The sequence below is a fragment of the Drosophila guanche genome, unplaced genomic scaffold (assembly GCF_900245975.1).
Source record: "Drosophila guanche unplaced genomic scaffold, DGUA_6, whole genome shotgun sequence".
NCBI lineage: Eukaryota > Metazoa > Arthropoda > Insecta > Diptera > Drosophilidae > Drosophila > Drosophila guanche.
This window is the reverse complement of record NW_022995744.1, coordinates 10,146,985-10,174,256: the sequence shown is the minus strand read 5'-3', so window position 1 is coordinate 10,174,256 and position 27,272 is coordinate 10,146,985. Positions and strand designations below refer to the sequence as shown.

The window sequence follows — 27,272 nt, the reverse complement described above, 5'->3', positions numbered from 1 at the left end:
GCCCAGCCAGTGCCTGGCAGTCTGACGATCTTCATTTATTTTAATGAGCTCGCAAAATAGAATTTCTAATGCACCGACCGAGACTTTCCCCTTCATCAGCAGTAACTTCCTTTCGCATTCAAAAATAACTTGCCACTGAAACATATTCCAGCCGTATTTTAGTTTATATATTTTTGGTACTTCCATTTATTGAATACATTTCATTTTGCTTAAGCTGGAGGACATTGAATTGAATGTTGTTACAAATGGTTGTGTTGCCTGTTTGGGTTAGTGTTTAAATCCTATTTACATAGCAGCTACTTTTGTTATACATAATCCATACGATTGTGGGTATTTTAGTTTATAGTTATTAGGTTTGATTATGGTGTGTCGTCGCCTTCAATTTGTTTTTGAAACACTTGTTGTACCTAATGCTACTTTTGATATGCCATTTGCGTGGCTTTGCGGCGTTAATAAATAATGTAGAAAATAAAACAAAGCATTAACAATGATTCTTTCATTTGTATTTACAAAGCTCGTTCCTGACCGCTCTTAAGCCTCCTCCACAATTTTTACCTATACGTTCACTCTTTGCAGTTCATTCTGAAACACATAATATTACCAATACGATTATTACACATTATTGTAGGTACATTTACACACACGATTATGTAAATATGTATGTAAGTACATAATTGTTATGGCTAGCGATGCATTTATATCGGGCATCGGGCTTTCCTATGGCTAATTTAAAATGATATGTTCTTTTGCTGTTGTGTACGTACACTTTCCTCCCGGTTAGTCTGTTACAAAAATACTGAAGAATTGCACTTGTATCGGATGAACTGAAGCCCACAATCCAAAAGGCAGTGCGGGACGCCTATTGCGGTGCCAGAGCCAACCCGAGGCCATTGGACATCAGGCTCAGGGCAGAGGCTGCAGCTGGAGCCGCAGTGGGGCCAGATGTCTCCTGCAAGTGGGTGAAAGAGAAACGAAAGTTGCCACAATTAGTTCTCTCATAAGCAGCAATCTCGAAGTGTTGTTCCCCCCCTACTCACAATGCTCAGAGTACGCACAATGCAGGCGCGTGTGGCGGCTGGCGCTTCGTCCGTCTCGAGTCCCGGGGAGCTGCCGCGCGAGGACACCGAGCCATTCAGCAGCTTCCCATTCAGGTGCACATCGTCCGAGTGGCTGCTGGACAGTCGTCCGTCCAGCGACAAGTCGTCACGCTGCTGGTCCTGCAAGAGAAGCGTTTTGAGCAACAGCAAAACTGCTGAATGTGAGTGCAACGCACCGCCTTGGGACTGGAACTGGGACTAAATTTGATGTCCGCCAAGCAGTTTGTCTCCGTGTCGCTGGCAGTGCCGTTCTCCACCGAAGCGGAGAGCACAATGGCCTCGCCTGTGGGCGACATGTGGCCATTGCTGCTGCTGTTGTGGTTGTTGTTGCTAATTTTGTGATTGTTATTTGGCTCCTTGTTAAGTGTTGATGAGGCGACGGCAGCGACGGCGGCGACGGGGGGCAACTGCTTTGTGGCAGCCTCATCAGCCAGCAACGTTGCACTGGCCGTGGCAGTGGCATTGTTCAACGTGTGGTTGGCATTGGGCTGGCCCGCTGCCTCATCGCAGCCCAACTCGTAAATGTTGACCATATGCGCGGCCTGTGCGTGGACCATCAAATCCCAGGGATTGCCAAAGGCATCCTTGCAAACGGCGCAAAGCAATTTGGCGCTCGACGGTGGTGTCTCTGTCAAGTGTGCGGGGGGCAACATGCGAGAATTAATTAGTTATTTAAGTTGGAATTTACAGTACGGCCCATGTCCGCATAAATAACTCAATTTTAAATGCATTTGCAAGCAGCCGCAAGCCTCAGGACCCAGAGCCACAGCCAGACACAGACACAATCCTGGATATGGATAACTGTAGCCAGATGTTGCTGACTTGCCTTAGACAAACACTGTGGCCCTGAGCCTGAGCTTGGGGGGCAAAAAGTGTTTAACAATCATAAATTAATTGCCAACAGACAAGCTGCCACACCCAGTCGTCCCCAGTCGTCGTGCCCACTTACTTGCACTGGCCGCAAAGGCAACATCCTGGCACTTGCATGTGAACCTCAGCTTGCAATAACTCTTCTTGTGGTCCAATAACTCAGACAGCTCGCCAAAGCATTCCCGACAATTGCCGCAGATTAATGTATCCGGATTGCCTGCGAAAAATGTGCGACCAAAGCAAATATTTAACTTGCTGTCTTAATATAATGCTACAACAGATACAAAAAATATATAACACAAAAATATGCTCTCATCAATAAATGGGCTCCATCGTATTCCTTATGGGAATGGGCCACAGCTTGGACTGCGCCTCTAGGAGTCGCTGCCTGTCCAGGACCCCGCGCTGCTTGCGGCTGGTCTCCAGCTCCTTGTGGGCTGCCTTTTCGCGGCGATAACGCAGGAGATTGGTGTAGGCCTCCACCTCAAGATCGGGTCGATAGACATGTCGCAGGTGGCGGGGCTGCTTCTGCTGCTGCTCCTTGGGCTCTTGGGCATTCTGAAAGTTCAGCGAGAAGCTGATGGGCAGCAGGCCGCTGGCTTGCTTGGATTTCTTGGTGCAACACGGCAGCTTCTTGGCGGTGCTCTTGCCCTTGGGCTTGGCCGTGGTGCTGCTGGTGGCCTTCCCCTTGGCCTTGTTCTTCTTCGGCTTGACAGGCTTCACGTCCACAATGACCTTCTCCCCTTCCTTGGGCTCCTCTGTCGCTTCGCACTCATCGGGCGGCTCTGTTGGGCAGTCGTTCGAGTCCTCCGAGGCATCAGGTGCAGCCTCGGTGCAGGCCAGTCCGCTCGGTTCTGGCTGGTTCTTGGGGCGCATGCCAAAAAATTGTTGCAACTGCTGCAGCAGCGGCGCTTGGCCATCGCCTGTCAGCGCTGTGCGCTGCTGCCGCAGCTCCTCCGGCTCGGCATTTGGCTGTGGCACGGACAGCGGCGTCAACTGCGGCACATTTTCCTCCTCCTTCGCTGACGGTGTGATGAACGGCACCTGCTGGGCAATCGCCTCCACCACAGCGGGCATTTCCATGAGTTTCTTGAGCGATTGATAGGAGAGTTTCGAAGGGCGAAACTCAGCAATGTCCGCGTCCTGCTGCTGCTGCTGTTGCTGCTCCTCCTTCTGCATCTGCTGTGGCTGGCTCTTCGTGGCGTAGCGATTGATGTCCGACGGCTTGAGCAGACTCTCCTTGAGGCTCAGCAGCCCGTTGACGTAGTCGGGCGCCAGTTGTGGCAGCGTGGACAGCGGCTCATCTAGCACAAAGGCTGGCCAGAGCGGCTGCTCCTGCGACTGGCTGTGGCTCTGGCTCTGGCTCTGGCTCTGGCTCTGCACCACGCTCAGCATGGCCATGAGCACAGCTAAGACGGCGATGCCACTTGCCACGCGTTGACACATTTTTAACACACAAGCACACAAAACAGTTGAGAAGCGAATGAGCTGCCACACAGATTGTTGTTTGACTGATGAATCAAGGAGCCACTGGCCGAATGTTGCTGCTTAAAGCTGGAATTATCAAGTGGCAGAACACTCCCCCCACACCCACACACCCACACACACGCACACCCCTTTGGCATTCCCCAAAGTCAATACTCACTGTACACTTTGAAAGGTCCCAAATGCTGATGCAAACTTAATTGCTCCCGTTGCTGCTGCTGCTGTTGCTCCCTTTGTTGCTGCTGCTGCTGTTGCTGCTGCATCAATTGGCTGTGCAACTGCAGCGGCTGCGGTTGCTGTGGGGACAATGCCAGCGTTAATGGCTGCAGCAGGCAACCCAATTGTTGCTGCTGTTGCTGCTGTTGCTGATGGGCAAAGACCCCGACCCCGACCCCAGCAGCAGCTCCACTGCCAAGGCCTGAATACTGTTCGGCAAGCGACGTTTGATTAGCAATTATTGCTGACTTTGCATTCTGTGGCGATGTCGTTGCTTGGACAGCCACGCTGCTCTTCAGTTGGAATCCAAATTGTTGTGGAGGCTGCTGCTGCTGCTGCTGCTGTTGCTCCTGTTTGTATTGCGACCAGTGGAGTGCGCCGGGCGCCGCTGTTGTGGCTGCTGCCGTGGCAGCGGCATTCGAGAGCAAACTCTGCTGATGCAGCAGCAGTTGCTGCTGCTGTTGTGGCAACAAATTGGCCATCGCCGCCATGGCAACAGCAGCCACCTGCTGCTGATGATGATGTTGCTGCTGCTGCTGTTGCTGCTGCTGTTGATGTTGCACTTGCTGTGCCTGTGCCTGTGCCTGCTGCTGTTGCTGGTGATGCACGGCTGCTGCTGCAGCTGCGGCCACTGCGGCAGCCGCACTATGATGATGCTGTCCATGCTGCTGCTGCTGTTGCTGCTGCACGGCCACGGCCAGGCCATTGCCATTGGTCATCAGACGCTTGCGCTTCTTGGCACGCACTCCATTGGAGCCGCCGCCGCGTAGCAGGGTGGAAGAGCAGTAGCTGTCGTAGAAGTAGTCCCTGCAGGCAGAACAAAGGAGGGGGCTAAGTTATAAGCTGGACAAACATTTGCACGCTAATTGAAGTGTCAGCGAAAAGGCAGCCACAGGCTAACCTTTTGCCATTAACTCTGCTAAATGAACAATCTGCCCCAACTGTTGCCGCCCCAACCGCCGGAGAGTCTCTACAAGTCTGTCAGTCAAGCCATCAGCTTGTTTCTCCTTCCCTCCGTCAGTCAATATTTGTTTAGGCTTCGCCGTTTGTATTGTCATTTGGCAATTGTCTGCCCGTCTCGGGTTATGTTGCCACTGATTGATACAATGGCCCGAAATACACACCAAAACCCCAGCCCCAGGCCCTGCCTCTGCTCCATTTGTGGTCAAATGAGTGGGCAACAATTGCGGCTGTGTCCGTCGGTTTGTGTGTGGGAGAGAGAGAGAGAGAGAGAGAGAGAGAGTGCAACACCTGAGTGAATCGATCCCTGGGTTGGGCACATGACATGTTTGCGTTTTAATTACAATCCTGCGTTGTCCCTTTTTAAAGCCTTAACGCATTTCGCTTCGGCGTCATTAAGCTTAAATTAAATATTTCCACACGAGTGGCAAAAGGCTGATGGAGGCGCCGGAGACTCAAGAGCCCAAATAAATTGTGAATGTCGCTCAGTCATCATTAAGGCCGCGCCAGGACAAACAAGTGCACATGTCAGAGCCAGAGGCAGCTCCTGGTGGTGGAGTCGAGACAGCCAGGACATTATGGCATACATTGCAACTGTCACTCACAGCTCGCAGCAAAAGCAACCACGGACGGGTGTGTGTGTGTGTCTGTTGACGCAGCACTCGAACCCACTACCCACACGGACAGAACAGAACTCGACTGACCCACACACAGACTGTCTGCACGACAGAGAGAAACTTGGTCTGGAGACTCGGCCATTCGGTTGACAGCCAAATATTTTATGCCAGAAACAAAAGGACGAACCTCTCCCTCTCTCTCTCTCTTTCATGCCCATCGCCTGATGAATTGTTTCGCTATTTGTTTTATTTATTTTTGGGCCACGGAACGTTGGGGCAACACCCCCCCCGCCCCACCCCCCGGTTCCAAGCGAAAGTCAAGCCGTTAAATGATATGTAAATAAACTCTAAAATGAGTGCCACATGGCCCGTGAGCAAAAGTAACTTTTAGATTAAATTGAAATGAGCTGCAGGCGGTTTCACTCACCAATCGTTGCCGGTTTTGCTCACATTCTGTCGCTTTCTGCCGATTTGGTGCGCCTTCGGCTCGGCCACCATGTTGACATCTGCAAAGGGAAGAGAGTGGAGAGAGAACAAAGATTAGATGGAGAATGGACTGGCCCACTTCTAATTGCAAAAGGCAATCTGCTGTGTATAAAAACATAAACAAAAATACTTTCGGGTGGCTGTTGCTTTGAAGTCTTTGCACAAAGCCCAGCAGGACAATGGCCTGGCATCCTTTTTGACTATCTTTATCATTTCAGTTGCCTTCATTATGCAAATGAATGGACTGTGTGCTCCCCGTCTCGGCATACATGCAACTATGCCCAGCTGCAATTCAATCTGACTTCAGAGTCCACAGCCAATGATTAATCTCAATAAAACTGCACGCCACAACAGGCACAGGCAATGCTGCTCCATTCGCTCTGTTGCCATGCAGGGAACAAGCTAGAAAGAACATCGATAGCTCCCCTTTAAAGGGTATACGAAGATCAGGCAGGCAGCAAGAGGACCTCCCGTGCATTTCATTTTTCAATGAAAAGGGTGCGACAGAGGCTTTTTTTTTTGGGGCTAGAGCCTGGATATCCTGATGGGGGAAGACACTCGTACGGCCCACGCTCGTTCATCATAATTCATGACAAAGTTTGAAGTGCTCCGCAGGGGGTCTGAGGCTGAGGCAGAGTCAAAGCTGGGGGTGTGGAGACGTTGCTGTAACTACAAATTGGTGGCTGACTGGGCGGAGGTTCCGGGGGCGGGCGTGATGGCTTTTCCACTTGCTTTCCTTCCTTATTTTGCTTTCTGCTTTGTTTCAGTCTTTTGCATTTCTTTGGCTGTGTTGCTGCTGCTGTCTGACTCTGCTCGGCTGGCAGGCTATAATTAAGATTAAGGATAAAAGCGTAAGAAGGATTTCCAGCTTGGAAATGCTCCTTGGTGCTGTCCAGCGCCGCATTCCGCCCGACTGCCAGAGTCAATGGCGCGTAGCCATGAAATATTACAGGCTGCGGCGTCTCCACTTCACTCTGCGGCGACCCGAGGGTTGTTCTCGTTTCTCGTTTCTCGTTTCTCGTTCCTAATCAGTGGAATTAGCATTCCACATTTAGCATTCTGCATTTGCATAAGCAGAGCGAAAGCCTTTTATGACTGCTGTTAAGTTCTTTCCATTTTGCCTGAATATGAAGCATCCGCAGCGTTGCCAGCGGTGCATCTTCCCACTCCCATTCCCATTCCCATTCTCTTTCCCTTTCCAACAGCTGACACAGCGCACTAAGTGCATTAAGTTGTTCTTCACACGAGCACACACAAAGCAGGAGGAAACGCACTGCCAAAGTTGCAGCTGCAACTGGCAACTGGAATTATTTCATTAAACGCTCAAACATTAAATTGCCAAACAGTCAGGCAGGCAGGCAGGCAGGCAGGCAGGCAGACAGACAGCCAGTCAGTCTGTTGGTTGTTGGCAGGTAGCGTCAGACAGCAAAAACATTGAAATTTCATTAAAAGTATCGCGGCAAGATTTATGTCCGCCGCACTTTAAGTCTTGCTGCGGCCTGCAGCCACTTCCGGGCAGAGGCAAAAATACTCAGACAGCCGCCACGAAGATATGGCCACTACACATGCCAGCCGGCTGCTTGGCCGGCTCCTTCATTACCATTGCCAGTGACTGCCACTATGTATGGCAGGCAAAGTCCCTTCCTCCCCTTTTGGTTTTGGTTTTGGCTTTGGTTCGATTTTAGTGCTGCGCTTCCGGTGCCGGCGGCGGCCATTAACCTGAGCGAACCGCGTACGGCCATCCTCGTGCCACAATGGACATGCAACTATTGCCTGTGCCAGGAGCGAGGGTTAAGGTCTGGAATGTCTATGCAAAGCAGCCGTGGCCTCGAGCTCTCTTGGCGCAATTTTAAAGTGGCAAAATGATTAAATTGTAACTACAATTTCTCCAAAGAGCAGCAAACATCAACCATGCATAACAGCCACTAAATATGCCCAAACATTGTAAGTTCTGCTGATTTGAGTTAGGTCTAAAAACCCACCTAAAGTCTGACTGAGCACCGTCTTGCCATCCTCGCCGTGGCAGGCATTGCGCGCATCGAAGGGATTGGTGAACTGCACAAAGGCATAGCCCTTATGCATGGATATGCCTGTGAAACAAAAGGATAACCAAGTTAGCTGTGGGAGTGGGCACTTGCTGCTCCAACTTACCCGCCAGTCGCCCATAGATCTGGAACATGCGCTCCACGTCCGTTTTGGAGCATTGAAAGGTATTCAGATTGCCCACAAAGATGCGCGAGTTAACCGCCTGCGGATCCTGGGAGTTCGTTTGGTTGGACAGCTTGGACAGCTTCATGGTTGTGCTGGCGGCAGGACCAAGGCCACCCAGGGACACAGGCACGGACACGGGCACGGGCACCGGTGCAGCCGCGGCGCACGTGTGTCCAAAGTACAAGAAAGCAATCCTGGCGACTCCTTTGTGTTCCTCTTGTTGTTCTCTCTCTCTCTTGCTGTATTTGCTGCCTTTTTTGCGTCACTTTTTAGGTGTATTTTCCGCGTTCCCTGCTGCTGTGCTGCGGCTTAGACTGTTCTTTGTTGACGGCTTTGCATGCACCGCTGCAGCTTATTTCATTTGCTGCGGGATTGCAGTCCTCCCAGCTGACTCCTCACTTTTGCAGCTGCAAATCTGTGACTGGCCGCAGATTGTCCGGCTTTGGCTCGATGAAATCTGCAACAAATAAGACCACACAGCAAGTGCGTTTCACAATAAATAAAAATACCAATTCACAATTCACAATTCACAATTCGCTTTTTGTTTTATTTCTATCCCTTCTCCCTACCCTGTTCCCGTCTGTCTCCCTCTCCCTGTCGCTGTTGTTGTTTGTCCTTTGGCTTAAATATCAAATGAATATCAGCGTATCCGCTGCATTGGTTTCTCTGCGCTTATTTGCGTTTCATTTGAGGGAGTACTCTGGACTCTGGACTCTGGTCTCGGTTTTGTGTTGTTTTTAGTGCCTCTTTAATGGAAAGAGACTTTTTGGCAAGTTGTTTTCTGTTATGCTTTAGTTACAACTTGCCCAAGCTGTTGTCTGACTGGTATAAGAAACCCTCTTTCCAATCGCACTTATTAAGAGCTCTTTCCAAATGCATAGAAACAACTTCCTGGAACTTCAAAGCTTCCACCTCGATCCTGCTCTCGCCTTCGTTTGCTGCTTTGCCCCTGGTCCTGCTGCTCCGATATTTATGTCCATTTGCTTTTACTTGGAACATGTTTTGTGCTTGTTATTAAATTAAATAACTTTCAAATGGCTTACACATACGAGGAGGAGCAGCAGGATTACCCCTGGCAGGAGTCACACTCGTTGCCAACACCTCCTTGGGGCAAGAGTGAGAGTGAGGCAGAGCGAGACACAACGTAACTCTGTCGACGCTCATGTAAAAGTGAAAAATTAAGCGTTTTTATTGCGCTTTCGACGGAGAGACTGCTGCAGTGCCTGCTGCCTGCCTGCCTGGCTGTATCCTGGCCCCGTGCCACACATTGTGGCAACATGTGTCTTCAATGTGTGCGTGTGGCGCTGGTCCTTTGCATGGCACACACACAGTCGGGGCATTAATATGTACAAAAGACGTGCATGAAATAAAAATAAAACATGCAGCAATAAAAATAAAATACTCGTGTACTAGCAAATTGTTAATGCGATTTTTATGCAATCGCGCGACGCTCCCCCAATCCTCCACCCTCTCCCTTTATTGCAGATTTATGACCATGTGGCAGTTGGTGTTAATTGGGTAAAACCTTTTTGTGGGCAAGAGTCTGGGGCTCGAGCTCTAAAGAGCAGCCAAATCAGCTGATTAAAGCGTGTTGCATGCCGCCAAATGTTGCAAAAGAATTTGAGAGCTAACAAATAGTTTTTCACTTGTAGAACAAAAATTATTGCACAGCTTTTGAGCATGAAAATAAATTAAAATGCCATTAAAAATTATTAAAACTTAATTAATAGCAATTAAAAAATGCATTTTTCTAAACATTCGAAACTTTACTCTTGGAAAAAAGGATTCCACAGTTTTTTAGCATGAAAATAAACCAAATATAAATTTTAGAAAGGACTATCACACAAAAAATGCCATTAAAAATTACTTAAATTGAAGTTAATGCATTAAAAAATATATTTATCGAAACATTAGTGTTTTACTCTAAGAAAAAAAAATTATTGCACAGCTTTTGAGCATGAAAATAAATTAAATATAAATTTTAGACAGGATTCTCGCACAAAAAATGCCATTAAAAATTACTTAAAACTTAATTAATAGCATTAAAAAATGCATTTTTCTAAACATTCGAAACTTTACTCTTGGAAAAAAGGATTCCACAGTTTTTGAGCATGAAAATAAATTAAATATACATTTTAGACAGGACTAAAGGACACAAAAAATGCCATTAAAAATTATTAAAACTTAATTAATAGCATTAAAAAATGAATTTTTCTAAACATTCGAAACTTTACTCTTAGAAAAAAGGATTCCACTGTTTTTGAGCATGAAAATAAATTAAATTTAAATTTTAGAAAGGACTAAAGGACACAAAAAATGCCATTAAAAATTACTTAAAACTTAATTAATACCATTAAAAAATGCATTTTTCTAAACATTCGAAACATTACTCTTAGAAAAAATGATTCCACTGTTTTTGAGCATGAAAATAAAAAAAATATAAATTTTAGACAGGATTCTCGCACAAAAAATGCCATTAAAAATTATTAAAACTTAAAAAATTAATTTTTCCAAACATTAGAAACATTACTCTTTAAAAAAAATGACTCCACATTTGTTGAGCATGAAAACAAAATAAAAAATAAATTTTAAATAAGATTCTCACACACAAAAAAGATCGAAATGCTCTTAAAAATTACTAAAACAAAGTAAAATGCGTTAAAAAAATAAATTTATCGACACTTTAAACTAAAATCTCGCAAGTAAATATCAAAAACCAATTCCAGAACCCGGCTGGAGGGTGTAATGCCTTGAGTAAAGTGTAATCATTGATCGGTATCAAAGGCCTTGTGGCCATCAGCTTTATTAAAAGCGTTTTCTCGCATTGTTCGGCATAAACCAAAGAGAGAGAGAGAGAGAGATGGTGAGATAGAGATAGCTAGAGTGAGTGCGAATAAAGGGTAGGCTGTGAGGGATATTCATGGCTGTGGCTGGCTGCATTGTGCGCCAGTTATGAGTGAAAGGCGCTCTTTATTTATTATAATGGCATTCCTGCCTGCCAGCCGATTCATCCATTCATTCCACCCATTCAGGCATCCATTCAACCATTCACTCACTCGAGCAGTCAGTCATTCAAAAGCTTTCTATTTTTGTGTCGCATTGTCCTGGCAAATGAAGGAACATCCCTGCCGCCGGCTCAATTTTGAGCCTTTCCCCCACGGTTGTTGTGGTGGATTTTGAGGTGCAGACAACAACAATCAGCGCAGCCCGGAGCCAGAGCCAGAGCCAGAGCCCGCATTGAATAATCGCTTGAATATGCAACACTTTTCGTGGCCTACTTTTCGACGCCGCAGGCGTTTTAATGAACGCAACTTTAATTAAGCAAAAAACAGCAAGAAACGAAGGCAGGAAGTAGGACGATGACAAATTAAAGCTGCTGCAAGTCCTCACATCAGCAGGTGGCTAAGTCGGATGCTGTGTGTGTGTGTGTGTCTGCTCCTTCAGTTAAGCGAGTGCCGCAAAGTGCTGAAGTTAACTTGGATGCTTAATTATAATTAACTGCACTGCCAAGCGGCAAGCCCTGCCCCTCGCTCTCTCAGCCTCTTGCCTCCTGCTGCTGTTGTTTTAGGCCCAGGACAAAGCCTGCCACTGGCTGCACTTTTATTTTCCAGACGCCTGAGCGCAAAAGTAAATTAAGACGCCATCGTGGCAAAAAAGTTCCAGGCAGCAGTGCGGGAAGCCGTCTCCAATCCAGCCTCAACCTTGTAATTGCGTGTGTGGGAAAATGCACACAAAAATAGTCTTTGCCGGGCAGATATCTCGGGTATAACTTTAGGGCAAAGGCTGATTTAGGGACTCTCTTCACCCACCAACTGCTTAATTACTTCAGCTGCATCCTGTGCGGCTGGCATTGTCTACGGCTTAAAGTCAACGACTTGTGTGGTCTATATTATATCCTTTTTTGCTGCACTCTTCGGTTAAAGCGGAGTTGCTCTGTGGCGGCCACACGACGTGCTATAAATAATGCAGCAAGCCATTAGGCTGCCGCTGCTAGAGCTGAGCAACGATGTGGCAATGTGCTCTGGCCGGGCAGGATTATCGGTGGCAGGCGATCAAATGTCAAAGGACACATTTCGTCACCACGCCTGTTGCTATTTACTGCCTACGAGTACGCCTCTATAGGGGGTGGGTCTCCTCGCATATTTCTTTCCTTCCTTTCCATGTTTAAATGGCAGAAGAACTTTTCATTTGAGAATTGCTCGGGGGAGTGATGATGGCGGCACAGCCCCGCATAGCGCCACACAGAAAAATGAATAGACATCTCCGTGGCCCATTCAGAAAAGCCAAAAAGTCAACAAAGGGAAACCAAACAGTGGGGACTGAGGATGGTCTCGGTCTCTGGCCACGAGTCGTGCCAGATAGAGCGACAAATAACCCCAATTGAATGGGGAAGTAAGTGGGGATGGGTAAGGGGCTTGTGCATGGGAATGGGAATGGGAATGATGATGATGGCATGTGTGTATTGACAAGCCAGCAAACAACTTTATTCATAAGCAGTCAAACAGGACGAGGCCAGGACGGACGGACACGACACGACACGACCCGAACCCGGCCAGACGTGACCCTCCCGAACCCGGCTAGGCCGCACCGCAGACAGACAGACAGACAGAATCCGGGGGAATGCATATGCGACCAGAGATGACTACACGTCTGCCTGCGATAACTCAGTGGAGTTTATGGAACACACCCAGACCAGGGATGCTCCTGCTTCTTTCTGCTCATTCTCCTCCCGTTTTGGAAACTTTTAAATTCCTGGAAAGAGCCCAACATTGTCGATAAGCGGCGAACGTGCCACTGAATGTTGTGCCAGCTTTCTGCAACAGGCTGAAGAAAGAGCAGCCCCGAATTCGATCTGCTGGCATAAATTCCACTATGCTGTATGAGCCTCAATGATGCCATGCTGCTGCTGTTAATTTATTGTAATTCACAAAGCAATTTACAGAGCATTAAAAAGAGGAGAGAAACAAGCAAACTGAAAGGGATAAATGTGATTTAAATATATGCACATTTATATTTGCAAGCGTGCGCGTATTAAGTGCCAACTATTTGCATAAATAACAAGAAATTAATAACAAACACTCGGCGCCATGGCAGCAGCCGCACAAAAGTTAATAATTGCCGCATGTCAACAGCAGCAGGACATGTGTGTGTGTGTGTGTGGGGGGGAAAAATATCCCAAAAGAGGAGGGAACAACGAGTAGCAGCCACGACTGAAATACCATTTTATCACTTGACAGTAAATGCGTTTTATTGCGCTGCTCATTAAATAAATTAAATTTGCAAGCGAACGGCTGCAAAATGGAAACGCAACAGCAACAACAAAATAAAGTATTTAAACAATTAACACGAAAGAAAATGCACGCGATGGACACTCATCTCCGCGGGTGTCCCAGCTTTTCCGATCCACGCATTTATTTATTAAGTTTAATTGCTGCCAGAAATATACATTTAATTTATTTATAATTACTCGAAAGCAATCTTAAAACGGGCCTCAAACATGTTGGCATTGATGTCAGCACATTAAGTGTCCCAACGTAAAGGATGTCCTTGGCCCAGGGTAGATCTTGAATAAAGTGATCGATAAACCTGTAAGCGGGAATCATTGCCAAAGCTTTGGGTGATAGCCAAAATGAATGTTTTACCACACTTTTAATTTCAGCATTTAATATTTGAATGCAGCCTGAAAATATGCTTTCGAAAATATTTGATTCCGATGTTGGGCGCTCCCAAAGAACTCCATGAAAATATCTAGAATAATTAACAAGAACCGATTCAAAATAGTGCGAAAATGTTCCAAATTAGACATGAACTTGGGATTAATATTTATTGCTAAATTATAAGTACTTATAAGGATAAGTACGTACCACTCGCACTCTTACTCTTATTAGAGCTGCCCTGTGGCAAACTGTTTGCAGGACTGTTAAAGTGTTGAATTTATAGCTGCTCGTCGGCTGCAGTGTTGTTGTGGCTCCTGCAGTCATGTGGCAAACACACACACACACACACACAAGCAGACACATTTGTATTTGTTTTATTTTGCTTTTTTTTCGGGTCGGCTCTGCGGTTCTTTAGCGTGCATTCATTCATTATCGCCACGTCTGTATCCGTATCTATAACTGTGTGTGTGTGTGTGTGTGTGTGTGTGTGTGTGCGGTTCGTCTGGTGTGGCAATAAAAATGGCTTGAATATTTTCCAGTTTGTTATGCATTTCTCTGGCACTTGGAGTGCAACAACAATTATGAATAACTCTCTGCACATAATGGTTCGTAGCTGATGCCCGAATGTGGGGGCGTGGTGTCTCTGTGCGTGTGTACAGGATCGATTACGGACAAGCAGTCGGAGTGCGGGGTGGGGCCTATGTGCATATATCATTTCAGCAATTACGTGGCAAGGGAGAACAGATGGGCCAGATGGGAACCTATGGGCAGGCAAACGATGACGTTTGCGACAGTAATCAAATAATTGTTGCTCCGACTGTCAGTTATATGTATGAATATATGTAAATATGTACTATTATGTATGCCTGTACATACTCGTATCATTCCTTTACCACATGACTCTCTCGCTTTTCGCTTTAATTATTTGCACAGTTTTCCACTTTTTGCAATGGGATTCTGTTGCAAAAGGGATTGGCTCATTGTTTGTCATTAAATCCATGTCATTTGTTCTTAATTTGGTGCATGAAATGCGTTTGTTATTCGTTTATCGTAGTTTAAAGCCAGGCGATCATTTGTGTAACCAGCAAGGACAGGAAATCCAGTCGGGTTCAGTCCTGTTACTCTTCTTAGACTTCATTTAAACACAAAAAAAGGTTAATTTTTATTAGTTGCACTGCCCAATGAAGGATCAAATTTATTTCCATGATCCACCATCATCCATTAACACCTGACCTGGCGATGGAATAACAAAATCGAATCGAATCCATTCGCAGGCGTTCCAGCGAAACAGAAACAGTTATTCCAATTGAACGGATTCCATTGGTGATTTAATTGTAGTGGATTTTTCAACAGTAAATTCCATTAAAAACATTTTGAAATCATTTTGATTATTGAAATTCCCAACTCACACTCAAATTGGATCAAATTCATGGTCATTTATGGTCGGATTCATATTCATTTTCTATCAGTCACATGGGAGGCAGAAGCATTGGGCGCCTATTTAATTATCCAATTACAGTGGCAGCAGCGCACGAAAAATTAACCTCAACGGGGAAAACATTTCCCAGCCAACACTTTAAAGCACTTCCCTGTAAAAATGCATGAAAATTCATTGAAATGTGGCGGAAAATTGTGGGAGTGTTAGGCTGGAGACTGGGCGGCACACAAACATCGGTATTTGGTTGGATTTTTGGGCTATCGCTTTTTGCTGAATGCGGATTCGGTTTCGGTTTCGGTTTTGGTTACGGATTCGGTTTGGTTTGCTGTCGATATTTTGTGCATTTTTAAGCCCTTCAAGAGGAGGGTAACCACGAATATTTGCAAGGCAGAAAGGTATCGATGGGATATCCTTTTGTTTTGGATTTAATCACATATGCGGTCAGCGGCTCAGCACTTCCCAGGCACTGGCTAGACACTTTCCTACTCTCAATTAAGCTTTCCTTTGCAAGAGCATTTGCAACTTCGGTCATTCAAAATTCCCTTTTTTTCCGCCAACACACGCATTTTTGCGGTCCATTAAAACAGTCAATGGCAGAGCAGAGCACAGACAGCGCAGCAGCGGCAGCAGACGCCATCCATTGAGTGTCTGTGTTTTGTATTGTAACTAATTTTAACGGCAACGACAACATCAGCACTAGCCGCAGCAGCAACATCATAATCATCGGCAGCGATAGCATAACGGGCAGGGAAATTCATGGAAAAGCCGCGGACAAATATAGAAAACTCTACAAAAAAGACCAAAGCAGGGTCAAGTAAAGAGAGAGAGAGCCGCTCTCTGCGGCGCTCTGACTAACGTCACCACATGTGTGCGGATGACTCACTCGGCTACGGCAGTGTGACTAATTTTCGAGAGGCGACTGTCGCTTTGGCTCTCTCTCTTGCTATGGGGAGCGTGCGCAACGTACTCAGCGGCAGGTAGCTGAGCGCATTCAAGCAAGCGAGATGGCCTGCTTTCAAGTGGCGCAAGGCATACCCAACACAGGTATGGGGTAACTCAGCAAGTCCGCTCGCTTCGCTTGCCGTAGAAAAAGATTTAGGCACCCGAAGAGCGTGGCCCAACCTATTATGACTGGTCCGTGGCCCCCACAAAATATTTGGAGAGCGCCAGAGCTTTGGATTCTGTCAGCAATTTTCATTGCTTCTCTGCTCACTGAAGGCGTCGTTTGGGTGTGTTTTTCTGCGTAGTTGCTGGCCAATCGATCGCATGCACTTCTGGAGGCACTTCTCCTCTCCTCCCTCCGTGCGGGCACTCAACTAATTCATTAACAAATATTTGCTTGTGAAAAAGAAGAACAGTGCCGTCACATATGCATTTAATGCTGGAATAACTGTTGATCCACAATTGCAATCCACCAAAACTGTGAGTCTTTGTGTGCGTTCGTGTGTGTGTGTGTGCTGGTGCGTGAGCAAAAATTATTGTATAATCGCCAAAAAAAAAACTTAAAAACGCCAACGCGAGAGCGAAAAACTTGTTGAACGGCAGATCCCCGCACACCCCCGCTGAGCCGACGAACCAGCGAACCGACGAACCATCGAAACACCGAACCACCACCCACTAGCAATCTATAGACTTACGGCGGTGACTACGTCATGCAGGCCATCAAGTGCGTTGTTGTTGGCGACGGAGCCGTGGGTAAGACCTGCCTCCTGATCAGCTACACAACCAATGCCTTCCCCGGTGAATACATCCCCACGGTGTTTGACAATTACTCGGCCAACGTGATGGTGGATGCCAAGCCGATCAATCTGGGACTGTGGGATACGGCCGGGCAGGAGGATTACGATCGATTGCGTCCGCTCTCCTACCCGCAGACGGATGTCTTCCTCATCTGCTTCTCGCTGGTCAATCCCGCCTCCTTCGAGAACGTGCGCGCCAAGTGGTTCCCGGAGGTGCGTCACCACTGTCCCAGTGTGCCCATCATTCTGGTGGGCACCAAGCTGGATCTGCGCGATGACAAGGCTACCATTGAGAAGCTCAAGGACAAGAAGCTGACGCCCATCACATATCCGCAGGGACTGGCCATGGCCAAGGAGATCGGCGCTGTCAAGTATCTGGAGTGCTCTGCCCTGACCCAAAAGGGCCTGAAGACGGTCTTCGATGAGGCCATTCGCTCTGTGCTTTGTCCAGTGGTGCGCAAGCCCCCGCGTCCCAGGTGCAGGCTGCTGTAGGGCGGCGACGACAACAAAGAGAGAGAGCGAGCGAGCGAGCGAGAGAGAGAGAGAGAGAGAGGACAAAGTGCAGAAACTCTTTTTTGCAGAAAGAAAACAAAAAAAAAGAAACATAAAATAATGCATGGGTTTACAGTTACAGCTAATGTACGTGTGAGAGAGCGTGTCAGAGTGATTTAATGAGAGCGGAAGAGAGCGTGAATGTGTGAGTGAGTGAGTGAGCCAAGTTGTGTTAAAACAAGGTGAGGCGTTCAAGCACCTTAAAAAAAAAGGAAAAGAAAAGAGAGAGCGGGCAAAGAAAATCAACAACTCGATCTGGGGAAATGGAATGCCTCACCTTATAAAGAAATACCAGCGTAATTTTTGGTTTTTGTTGTCAGCTTTATGTGTGCTGTGTGCAGCAGCAGAAATAATCATTGAGAGTGCATCCAGCAGGGCAAAGCAGGGGGCCAGAGGACCGAGCACCCACTCATGACTGTGTGTGGTTTGCGTGTGTGTGAGACAATGGGTGTCTCAGGCAGCAGGAAATGTATGACAAATCAAATAAAATTAATTGTAAATAAATCTAGATACACGCACAACACTGTCATTGCAGGAGATAAGAGCTCCCCGTTTGGGAGCCCCGCCCAATCTGGGGTGGGATATTTGTGGGGAGCTTTCAGTTTTAGTTTTGTATTTTTTTGCATTTCATTTATATAACGTGTGAATAATGTCTGAATTATGTATGATTAATGCCACAACTAAAGCCCCCATTTGGCACTACTTTTGATGTTAATCGATCCACTGATATATTTATAGCCTGATTTTGAACGAGAGTGCGTGCGCAGACACTTTGCCAAATTGTTTTTACCAACCAGAACCCTAATTTATATACATACAAATATATTAACCATAATTTACTACTAAAGTGTAATGTTAATAAACAACAATACCACTGTAAAAAGCAAAATAAAACGGATTACAAGTGAATTATTTGGCATGCAAATGGATTTGGGCAGCTCGGCACTTCAGATATGTGCAACGCAGCTAATTGTTTTAGGATTTACAGCAGGAGCAGGCTCTGCAGTAGGAGTTATTAGTAAAATGTATATAGAAATATGTATCAGCTTTTTGCCAGTACATTTTTATTCTGGAAAACATTTTCTTTCGGAAAAAAAAACAGCATACTTTCAGGTGGCGGAGACAAATGCCATCCACATCCAGAACTCTAATCTTATCGTCACAAATTGTGATAATTATTTCCGATTGCCGTACGACCGGATGTCCAGAATCCCCTTTTGTCACCGTTCACTAAGCAATTTGCCAGGGCATAATCATAAACAATATTCCCTCCCCATCATTCACGGCATATTTTGCTGTTGCCAATTTCTATCTATATTTCGATTGTCATAATGAGCGAAAGCGACAACGTCGACAACCGCCAGCTGTTGATTGATTGCCCCAAAGCAGAAGTACAAGTGGAGGTGCTGAGGTGTGTAGAGGTGGACTAGTGGGTGGCACGAATGTGGGCGCTGATGTAGGGCAGAGTGTGTGCGCCGAGAATGTCAGTGGGCTATGGCTCGTTAGCGGTTGGGTGGGATCTAGAGGTGGCATCGTGAATGGCATATACAGACAGCAAAGTATGGTACAACTTTGTGCCAAAACCTTCGGCTAAGAACTGCTTGAACCAATCGTTCAGGCAGGCAGCTTCTCAGCAAATTTCACTGACATTTTCGTGCCTCTATGCCCTGCACGGACACGCACGCATCGTAGTTCGGGGCCATCCCTAGTTGGCATCGCTCTTCCCAGTGTGAAATTAACAAATAATTACGTAAGGCAACCTGCTGTTCCGCCTCCTCAGAAGTGGAGAGCTCCCCACCCTCCACACTCTTACGCACAAAAGCGTCTCAAAGCAATTCAATGCCAGGCACTGCCTCTGATGGATGTGCTGCTGGTTCCACCGCTGTCCTGCTGCCTGCTGCCTGCCGCCCATCATTTTTGTGTGTGACGCGACGAATCGCATAATTGACCCACATTGTGAGCAAACATCTCTGCCAGAAGAGATGCACTAAAGTCACTTTAATTAGCATAAACATTCCCAGAGCGTCTGGTAGCTGAAACATGCACCTTTGGCACTCGATTGTGCGGCTTGTGGGGCGTCGGCGGATTACGTGAAGGCGTTGACGGAGGTGGCGTTGACAGGCGTGGAATTTACAGAGAATACCTTGTTGCATGCCCCATGTTGCAGCCCCTTTTTAATGCCTCGTAATGTCAATTTTTGTATAATAAAAATACTTAGAGGCTGAAGTTCTCTTTAATTTTTAACACTTACAGACACCAAAGGTGTACTCTTGATAAACATAAATCAATCTTATACAAAACCTTTGTTATATTCCATAATTTATACGAATTTTCGGACTAATCTCTGACTCATCAATACTCTTCAAGGCACTGCAATGGAATTACGCAGCGATCTTCGCTGCTTTTCGTTTGAATTTCGAATCTAAACATTTCCAGATAATCAAATTCAAAGATAAATAAAGCCAAAAGTGCATGGAAATAAAAGAGTTGCGAGAGGATAAATGATAAAAATGCACCAACTTTAATGTAGAAGCTTCAATCTGGCAGCTTAGATCCACGAGTTAATCCCCTGATTACAGCCACCACTGCTGTGCCGTGGAAAATCCACTTGCCGACTGGCTAAATGTAAATGCAAATGCCAAATGCATGCGTGAAATGAAAAGGTACCCCAGGGGCGGCAGGACCGGAACGAGTTGCCTACACAATTTGGCCGCCGCTCATTCGGTTAACAATTTGGCTAAATCAATTATGCGCACAACGCACAATGCGAATTCAGATGTTTTAATTGAGAGATTTTCCAGGGAAGCTGTACCGGGTAAGTACATGGAAATGGCAAGGCAGAAAGCAGCCAAGAACAAATTTAATACGAAAATTGCTGAACCCAAAGCGAGGCGAAAGAATTTCATAGAGCTGGCCACAAATTTCCAACAAAATGCCAATAAAATACGCTCCAGCGCAGAAATTCCATTGCACATAAGGGAAGGAAGAAGGTAAATTCTGAAAGAGGAAGGCAGGGAAATATTTCACACTTCCGCCTGGCAGCACGAGAGCGGGAGAGCCACCTGAACCTCTGGGCCAACAGAGATGCCAACAGGATATGACAAGCTCGACCATGGACTCTGCTCTGCTCTCTCCACTCCTCTCCTGCCCCACCTGGCTTATTTCAGCATGCTTCCAGCGGCAACTTCCTGCCAGAACACATTGCAAATTATTATGTGAGGGGAGACTGGTGGTGGTTGGGCATCCAAAAATTGCCAAATGGCTGTTGCTTTTGGCCGACGATGGCACAACAAATGAAACATGGAACGGATGCTGGAATTTGGGTAACATCTTGCAGGGAAGACACACACACAATTTGGTTCCACTTCCAGGGCAAAAATTCAAAGATCAAAAATCTTTAAAAATAAATGAAACGCTTCATGTAAGTTGCCATCAAATATTAGCCCAACTGATAGTCCGACAATTGTTATAAATGTTCGATGCCATCATGGACAAGGCAGGACACAAGCGAACAGCATCCAGCCATTGGCCAGTGGGTGGAGCGCAGCCAACAAGTTTTGTGGCATAGCCAATATCCGCTGCAGGGACAAGGCACACACTGCCACAGGACACACACTGATATCTTCTTTGGACTTGTTATTGATAATCTTTGGCAGCAGGGCCTGACGTGAGCTTCGACAACAGCCAAACAATAAAAAAGGAAGAGTCATGGCGGCTGGCGACTGGCGACTGGCGGTTTCATACAGGACACGGCCGGAGGAGTAATGAACCGAGGCACGCCACAGACCGGCGACGTATGCAGCCGTGTTTGTACGGGGATATCGATGCAGGCTGCAAGTGGAGGAGTCGAGGAGTCGTGGAGTCGAGTGTATTAAAAACAAAGTCACAATGTGTGTCGTCCTGCATCCTTGTGCCCAACGTTGTCGTTGCCAAAGTCAATGAACAGGGACACGGACAGGGCTACGGACAGACACACAGTTACGGACACGGACACGGACACGGCACATGGACTGTGTGGAACTGTGGAGCAGACAGGATATGAAGCGTGTGCAAAAGTTTGCCACAATTAGGATGCGGATGCTGCCTCTCTCCCGGCCAGACGCTGGCTCAATAAAAAACTTTAAAGTTGCGTTTATATATGCATTCCATAATTCACGGCCCCACAAGGCGCTCCTACGATTTGCTGTCTGACTTGACAGCAGCACGTTTCCGCCATTTTGTGTGCTGTGCTGTGCTGTGCTGTGCTGTGCCAACTTGTTGCATGCCGCATTTGAATGCCCACAAAAGAGGCCTGACACCCAGACACAGCGGTGGGGAAAACCCACCACGGGCCTGGGGAATGTTGACATCCCGAACATGCTGAAATTTCCGCTCTCAACGATGGCGAACAACGCGCGATGCCACAAGCTAAAAACTTGCCACAGTCTGACATTCAAAACGTGGACAACGCCTACACCCAGCCATCCATCTATCCATCCATTCCCCTCGTCACCTGTGTGCATTCTCCTTTGTGCAGCTGAATGGGTTGGGATTTCGTATTCAATTAAATACAATTACATCCACCAACTGTCAGGTTTTTTCAGTTAATAATGAAAAATGCATTAATGCATTGAAAATGCGGTCCCAAATCCATGGCAGAAAGACACTCAAAGGCAAGGGGCAGGGCAGCACTCAGGTAGCATCATGCAAAGGTGTTTTTGTCTATATCTTTTCCCAATTTATATCTCAGCTTTTTCCTTGGTCTTTTCTCTATTTTTGAACACTTTCCCCCCCATCTGCGCGCTTTCTGTAACACAGTTCAAAGATTTTTCCCTAGTCTTTAGCTTATTTACGCACGTTTTGCGCTTTATAAATATTTAACAAACATGCAGACAGTCAAAGGTTTCTATTTAGATTTGCATAAAATAAATGCTACGTAAATAAATAGAATTCTTAAGGTGGCACCTTCCGCCGCAAGGCGAAATAAAATCAAATCAAATGAATTTACTTTTTGATTATAATTCTCTCGCCATAAACACGGGATCTAGAGCAGTCCAAATTCATATCCTCACAGCGCAGATTGACATTAATTGTTCAAATTGAAGCGCAAATCTCGACGGGGCGGGGAGAGATAAATGGGAAAATTCCTTTGAAGGTATGGATGGGCATGGATTATAGTTAGCAGAAATCAGGGAAATCGCTAAATATTTTCTACACTGCCAAATCCAACATTTGCTGACTTATTTCAGTCAAAACATGTCGCAGCCACCCTCTAAATTATTCAAATATGTGTAGCGGCAGCCCAAAAAAGCTCTTGCATTTGACACGATTTCTGGGAGTTCCGCTTCCACGCCCCCAGACAACTCTCGAAGGACACTTTATCAGCGCTCGCGAGGGCTTAAACAATTGTCGCAAATGGAGCCTCGCGCGCGGCTAAGTGGTTTTATTTTAAATCTTTCACGTTCATAACATCACAAAATGAAGAGGAGTAGAGGGGGTGAATCTGCTGCCTTATGACAACAAGTTGCTTGCGACTCGTAGAAAGCCCAACCAGCAGTCGCAACAATTGTGCTGTAAGCGGAATAATTTGGTTTTTCTTTCTCTCCAACTGTTTGCTAAATGTCAGTCTTCATTTGTCAGGCACTCGGCAATGCCAGGGCCAGAGTTTCCAGCGGCACCCAGCAGCCAGCTTAAGTGGCTTCATTGTCTGCTGGCTACAGATGGAACAGATTTAGATCTAAGCTTTAAGGACTCTGTTAGCTGCAGTGAGTTCCCCCGTTGTTCATTCCCTTTTGATGGACGTTTAAATTGCAGCAGAGACATGCCAAGGCACTCCATTGAGCAACTTCGTTCCGTGGGGAGCCTATAAATATTTATTATGCACTCTCAAGGACTAATTCTGATTAATTTATCAATCGATTTGGCCGACGAGCCTTGACATGAAATGTCAGACGCTCGATTTATGGCCCAAGCATTACGAGCATTGCCTCATTGCTAATTATTTGGCATTTATCGTGCAGCTTTGGCCCCGTCTCTGGGCTGTCTTTCAAGCTGGAATCAATAAAAGTCTCAACCTCCTCGGCAGGGCAACAAAAGCAGAATATAAATACAAATCGAATGAAAGTGAATTTCACGCCATTGGCCAGGCCAAAGCGACTTCCTGGCAGGAAGGCATCAATCAGAACGGAAAGAGACTACCGCACACATATTTATGAGCCATGGCGTATGCGTAATATTTAGCGCGATTTTCTGTGCTTTGCCCCGAGGCTAGCTGAATATTCATTGGTACACCAAGAGGAATGATGGTTTAGAAGCTGAAAGCATTACTTTTAGTGGGTGAAAATCGAATGAACTTCCTTGAACTTTCCAGCAAAGTCTGCAAACGTTTTCCTCCATTGCATGGGAATTAAATAGAGACACAGAATACGCTCTGCCAATTCAGCTGTTAGTTTAAACTACATTCCGAAATAGTTTTAGTTCGATTTAAATAAATAATCGCAACCGACACGACAGCTGCTGTCCCACAAAGGAATGCTAATCAGGTGGTGCCAGGTGCCACAGGGAAGCCAGAGCAGTGAGATGCTCCCTAAGCTCTGGTTGAACTCTTTTTAGTTGCAGTCCCTTTTCTGCTTTGGTTCCTCACTGCTGCCAAATGGAGCATGTGAATGCACTGCCACCCTCCCACCCCTCTTTGGCATACGACCTTGTGGGGTGCCTGTGGCAGGCCATCTTGTTCAACTCAAACCGCAATTGGCTGTTACATTAACCCACACAATCCACAGCTCATAAATTAGCGGGCATCTCAGCACCTGCGTAGATTGCAGTTGCAATTTTCAGTTGCAGAAATACGCAGATACAAAAGGCAGAGGTAGAGGCCAGATGGCTTTAATATGCCTGGAATTTCAGCTCAGAATTTGATTTTGAATGCAGCAAAATATTTGAATAGTTTTAGATGGCAAGAAAGAAAAGGGGAGACAAGAAGAGCTGCAACGAGGTGTGAGCATGGAGCAGCGCAGGAGAGTGGGCCAAGGTGCAATGAGGTGAAGGTGGGCTGCCACTAGCCATATGATATTTTTCAGCATTCTAGGTAGTTTCCGACAAAGTTGTTGAAATTTGTATAATATTATTATGCAATGCTAGAGGAGAGCTGCAAACCAGAACAGAGCCCATTCTAAGTGGAATTCCTGGCATAAATTAGACGCACATAAATAAACATAGAAGATGAATCAGTTTCATGATTTGGGAGCCCCATCTCCAGACTCATCTGTTTGTGTGACCTGCTGGAGGCAGAACACACAAAAGTTACCGAAAGCAATTAAATGGCCATAAAGTTTTCTCACACGCATCAACGATATATACATCAGAGCCATAAACCATAAACACTACATAATCGCCGTGTAGTTGTGTTGTCTATTTATCTGGGCAATCGTCACCTGTGAAAAACTCTAATCGCGCTGCACATATGCTGCCTGCCAGCCAAGGATAAGCCGTTTCCTGTTTGTGGCTAGTTTGTTGATGAACAAAGTTCGATAAAGTAAACGATCCTGCGATATTTTCAGCACAAAATGAAGGACGGACGATGCCAGCTAACTAGGTAAATAGAAATTCCAAACCAATTGATTTTATTATCCAATGCCCACTCTGTGTGACGTTCAGTAAATAGGAAATACGTTTTTAATAAACAAATTGTGACAGCAGGCGACAGCAGTTACAGTTTGCCATTTCCACTGGCAAATGGGCGTAAGAGCCAACTGTATTCAACGGCAATAACCGACAAAAAAAAAACTAATAGCCATAAATGAGGGGATTTCTAACCAAAAACAGGCCGTAAAAATATCACGAGTGGAGGAGGGATAGACCCAGACCGAAACCGAAACCGATGCCGAGACCGCTCCCTGTGCCGCCGTGTGTTTAACAACATGTTAACATGTTTGACTATCGCAATGAAGCAACCTTTCCGTTCCGTTCCGTTAGCGGGCGGGGGACGAGGCCGTAAATCAGGCAATCGAACCACAAAGCTCCTGCCTCTCTCCCTCTCTCACGTTACCCCACAGGAGCCAACATGTTGTGGTCTGGCGGCTCATAATATGATTTAACTTAAATGTACCTTCAACGACTTTTTGGTTTGTTTTTGCACCTCATTTGGGGATTTTTGTTGGTAAAGAGTACTTCTATGGCCATATTTTGGGATTGTAATTCATGAATCAAGAAGATCATAAGAAATGCACCAAAAATGATGAGAACAATTGCCAATTGGTTAAATTATTGAAGCAGCTAAACTTAGAGAAACTTTTCTAGGGAGTTGCCCATTCGGATCGAGGAGATTTTCCGCCTGATCAAAAAATAGTACCTGCCATCTGCGTATTCCGCTCTTTGCATCTTTCTCTTTCTGTAATTAACGAGCAGCTAGAGCTCTGATCTCATCTGCCCCTAGAAATATCCATTGTTTCACCTCTACCCCTTGCCGCTGCTCTGTTATCCGTTCTTTGCTTTCTCCCTTTCTCTCATTTATCTCTCCACTCGGACGGCCTGCCTGCCTGTCTCGTTATTATGCTGTTATTTATATTTCAGCGCGAATTGCGCCCTGCCTCCCTGTGCCTTCCCTCCCGAATGTTGCACAATTTTGTCATCAAACATGTTGCGTGTCTTGCCGCCGTGTGCAATTTAACCGCTGACGGTTGCAAGGGGCTGTGCACGGGACGGGTCGGGTCGGGTCGGGTCGGGTCGGGTCGGGCAAGGGCTGAAAAACTTTCGCCACGTAAATGATTTGTTTTGTCAATTATTTTGTTAGCCCAAACATGCAACATGCAAAAAAAACAAACAAAACAAAACGAAGGAAATATCGTCTCTCAGCTGATAACATCAAAACAAGGGACTCGAATGAACCCACGGGGAATGACTCTGCGCCCATTTTCTCGCTGTTTCAGTTGTTAATTGGGAAGGCGTGGCTGGACAAATTGCATCTAGATAAATAGACAAATTCATTGAGGGGTAAAAACAGAGCTGAACCAACAGGAAGTCTGAACTGGAACTGATTGGAGGAAGTAACAGAACGGATCGTGATTGTATCTGGATCGGATCAACTTTGGCCATCTGGTTTGCAGAAGTCCACTTGCATAAATATTTATCGCAAAAGACAGATTAAATACAAAATCGGAGAAACACATGTGCACTCGTTGTTGTTCTGCTCTCAATTTTCAAATTAAAAATAATGCACATTTGTTTTGTCCGCATAAAAAACAACTATAAAGTAGGGGGCAGTACTGAGTACTTCATGTGGGGCTGATGGAGGGGAACATACACAGAGAATCTGTTTTTTTCGGAACAGGCAATTGAGTGATGGATGGATTGCCAATGGCCCCTGCCGCACCATTTCCATTTGGCTCTTGCTTTTTGCTTTTATTTTCTTTTTTTTTTTGTTCTATGTCTTTTCTTAATTAACATGCGCCATGCGCAGGGGTTTTGGCTTTTTGGTTTTTTGCTGTGACAAATATTTCGGTGGGTGGGAATACATATTTATAGGGTCTGACGTTAGAGTATTACCTTGGACTTGGAGCTGGAAACAGTTGGTAACTCTCACTCTCAAAAACTCTGACACACACAAGTGAATTTTAATCGAATTTGATGGTGCGGCTGGTTGCTGATATAATTCATTTGCTAATGATGCGCCTGGCTAGAGCACACAATTTCCCAATTCATTGCACTAAATTTTGTGGCACTAATTGCACTTAGCCGCAATCGCGATAACTCAAAATAACACACTCGCGGCACACACACAGCACTAGGCACTGGGGGGAGGCGAAAGCACTCAAAAGTTCCAAATATTATTCTCAAAACTCAAAAACGTCACACAAATCGTTCCTCAAAAACAGTTCTTTCAGATGAATTTCCCTTTTCTTTTTTTTTTTTGGGCGAGCAGAGCGAAAATACGTCTGTTACAGCGTGTGGGCAGTTGCCAACTAAAA

General features: G+C 46.0%; 3 protein-coding genes across 3 annotated transcripts; 1 reads left to right on the top strand and 2 right to left on the bottom strand.

Moving 5' to 3' along the window:
• Positions 1–180: 180 nt before the first annotated feature.
• On the bottom strand, positions 181–27,272 carry LOC117579411 (probable nuclear hormone receptor HR38). The gene is given in 9 exon segments (XM_034265290.1): positions 181–949; positions 1,038–1,267; positions 1,270–1,725; positions 2,047–2,184; positions 3,613–4,475; positions 5,673–5,751; positions 7,714–7,821; positions 7,883–8,399; positions 26,851–27,272. Coding segments are annotated over 8 exon segments (2,109 nt in total). The 5' UTR covers positions 8,028–8,399; positions 26,851–27,272; the 3' UTR covers positions 181–859.
• LOC117579412 (bromodomain-containing protein DDB_G0280777) lies at positions 2,251–3,466 on the bottom strand. The gene has a single exon (XM_034265291.1). It carries the CDS (start codon positions 3,411–3,413, stop codon positions 2,283–2,285), a length of 1,131 nt encoding a protein of 376 aa, XP_034121182.1. The 5' UTR covers positions 3,414–3,466; the 3' UTR covers positions 2,251–2,282.
• On the top strand, positions 16,232–17,454 carry LOC117579413 (ras-related protein Rac2). Its single transcript, XM_034265292.1, has 2 exons — positions 16,232–17,282; positions 17,318–17,454. Exon 1 carries the CDS (start codon positions 16,690–16,692, stop codon positions 17,266–17,268), a length of 579 nt encoding a protein of 192 aa, XP_034121183.1. The 5' UTR covers positions 16,232–16,689; the 3' UTR covers positions 17,269–17,282; positions 17,318–17,454.

Excerpts from the sequence above, each read along its gene's own strand:
- LOC117579412 (XM_034265291.1), bottom strand. The coding sequence starts at position 3,413 with ATGTGTCAACGCGTGGCAAGTGGCATCGCCGTCTTAGCTGTGCTCATG.
- LOC117579413 (XM_034265292.1), top strand. The coding sequence starts at position 16,690 with ATGCAGGCCATCAAGTGCGTTGTTGTTGGCGACGGAGCCGTGGGTAAG.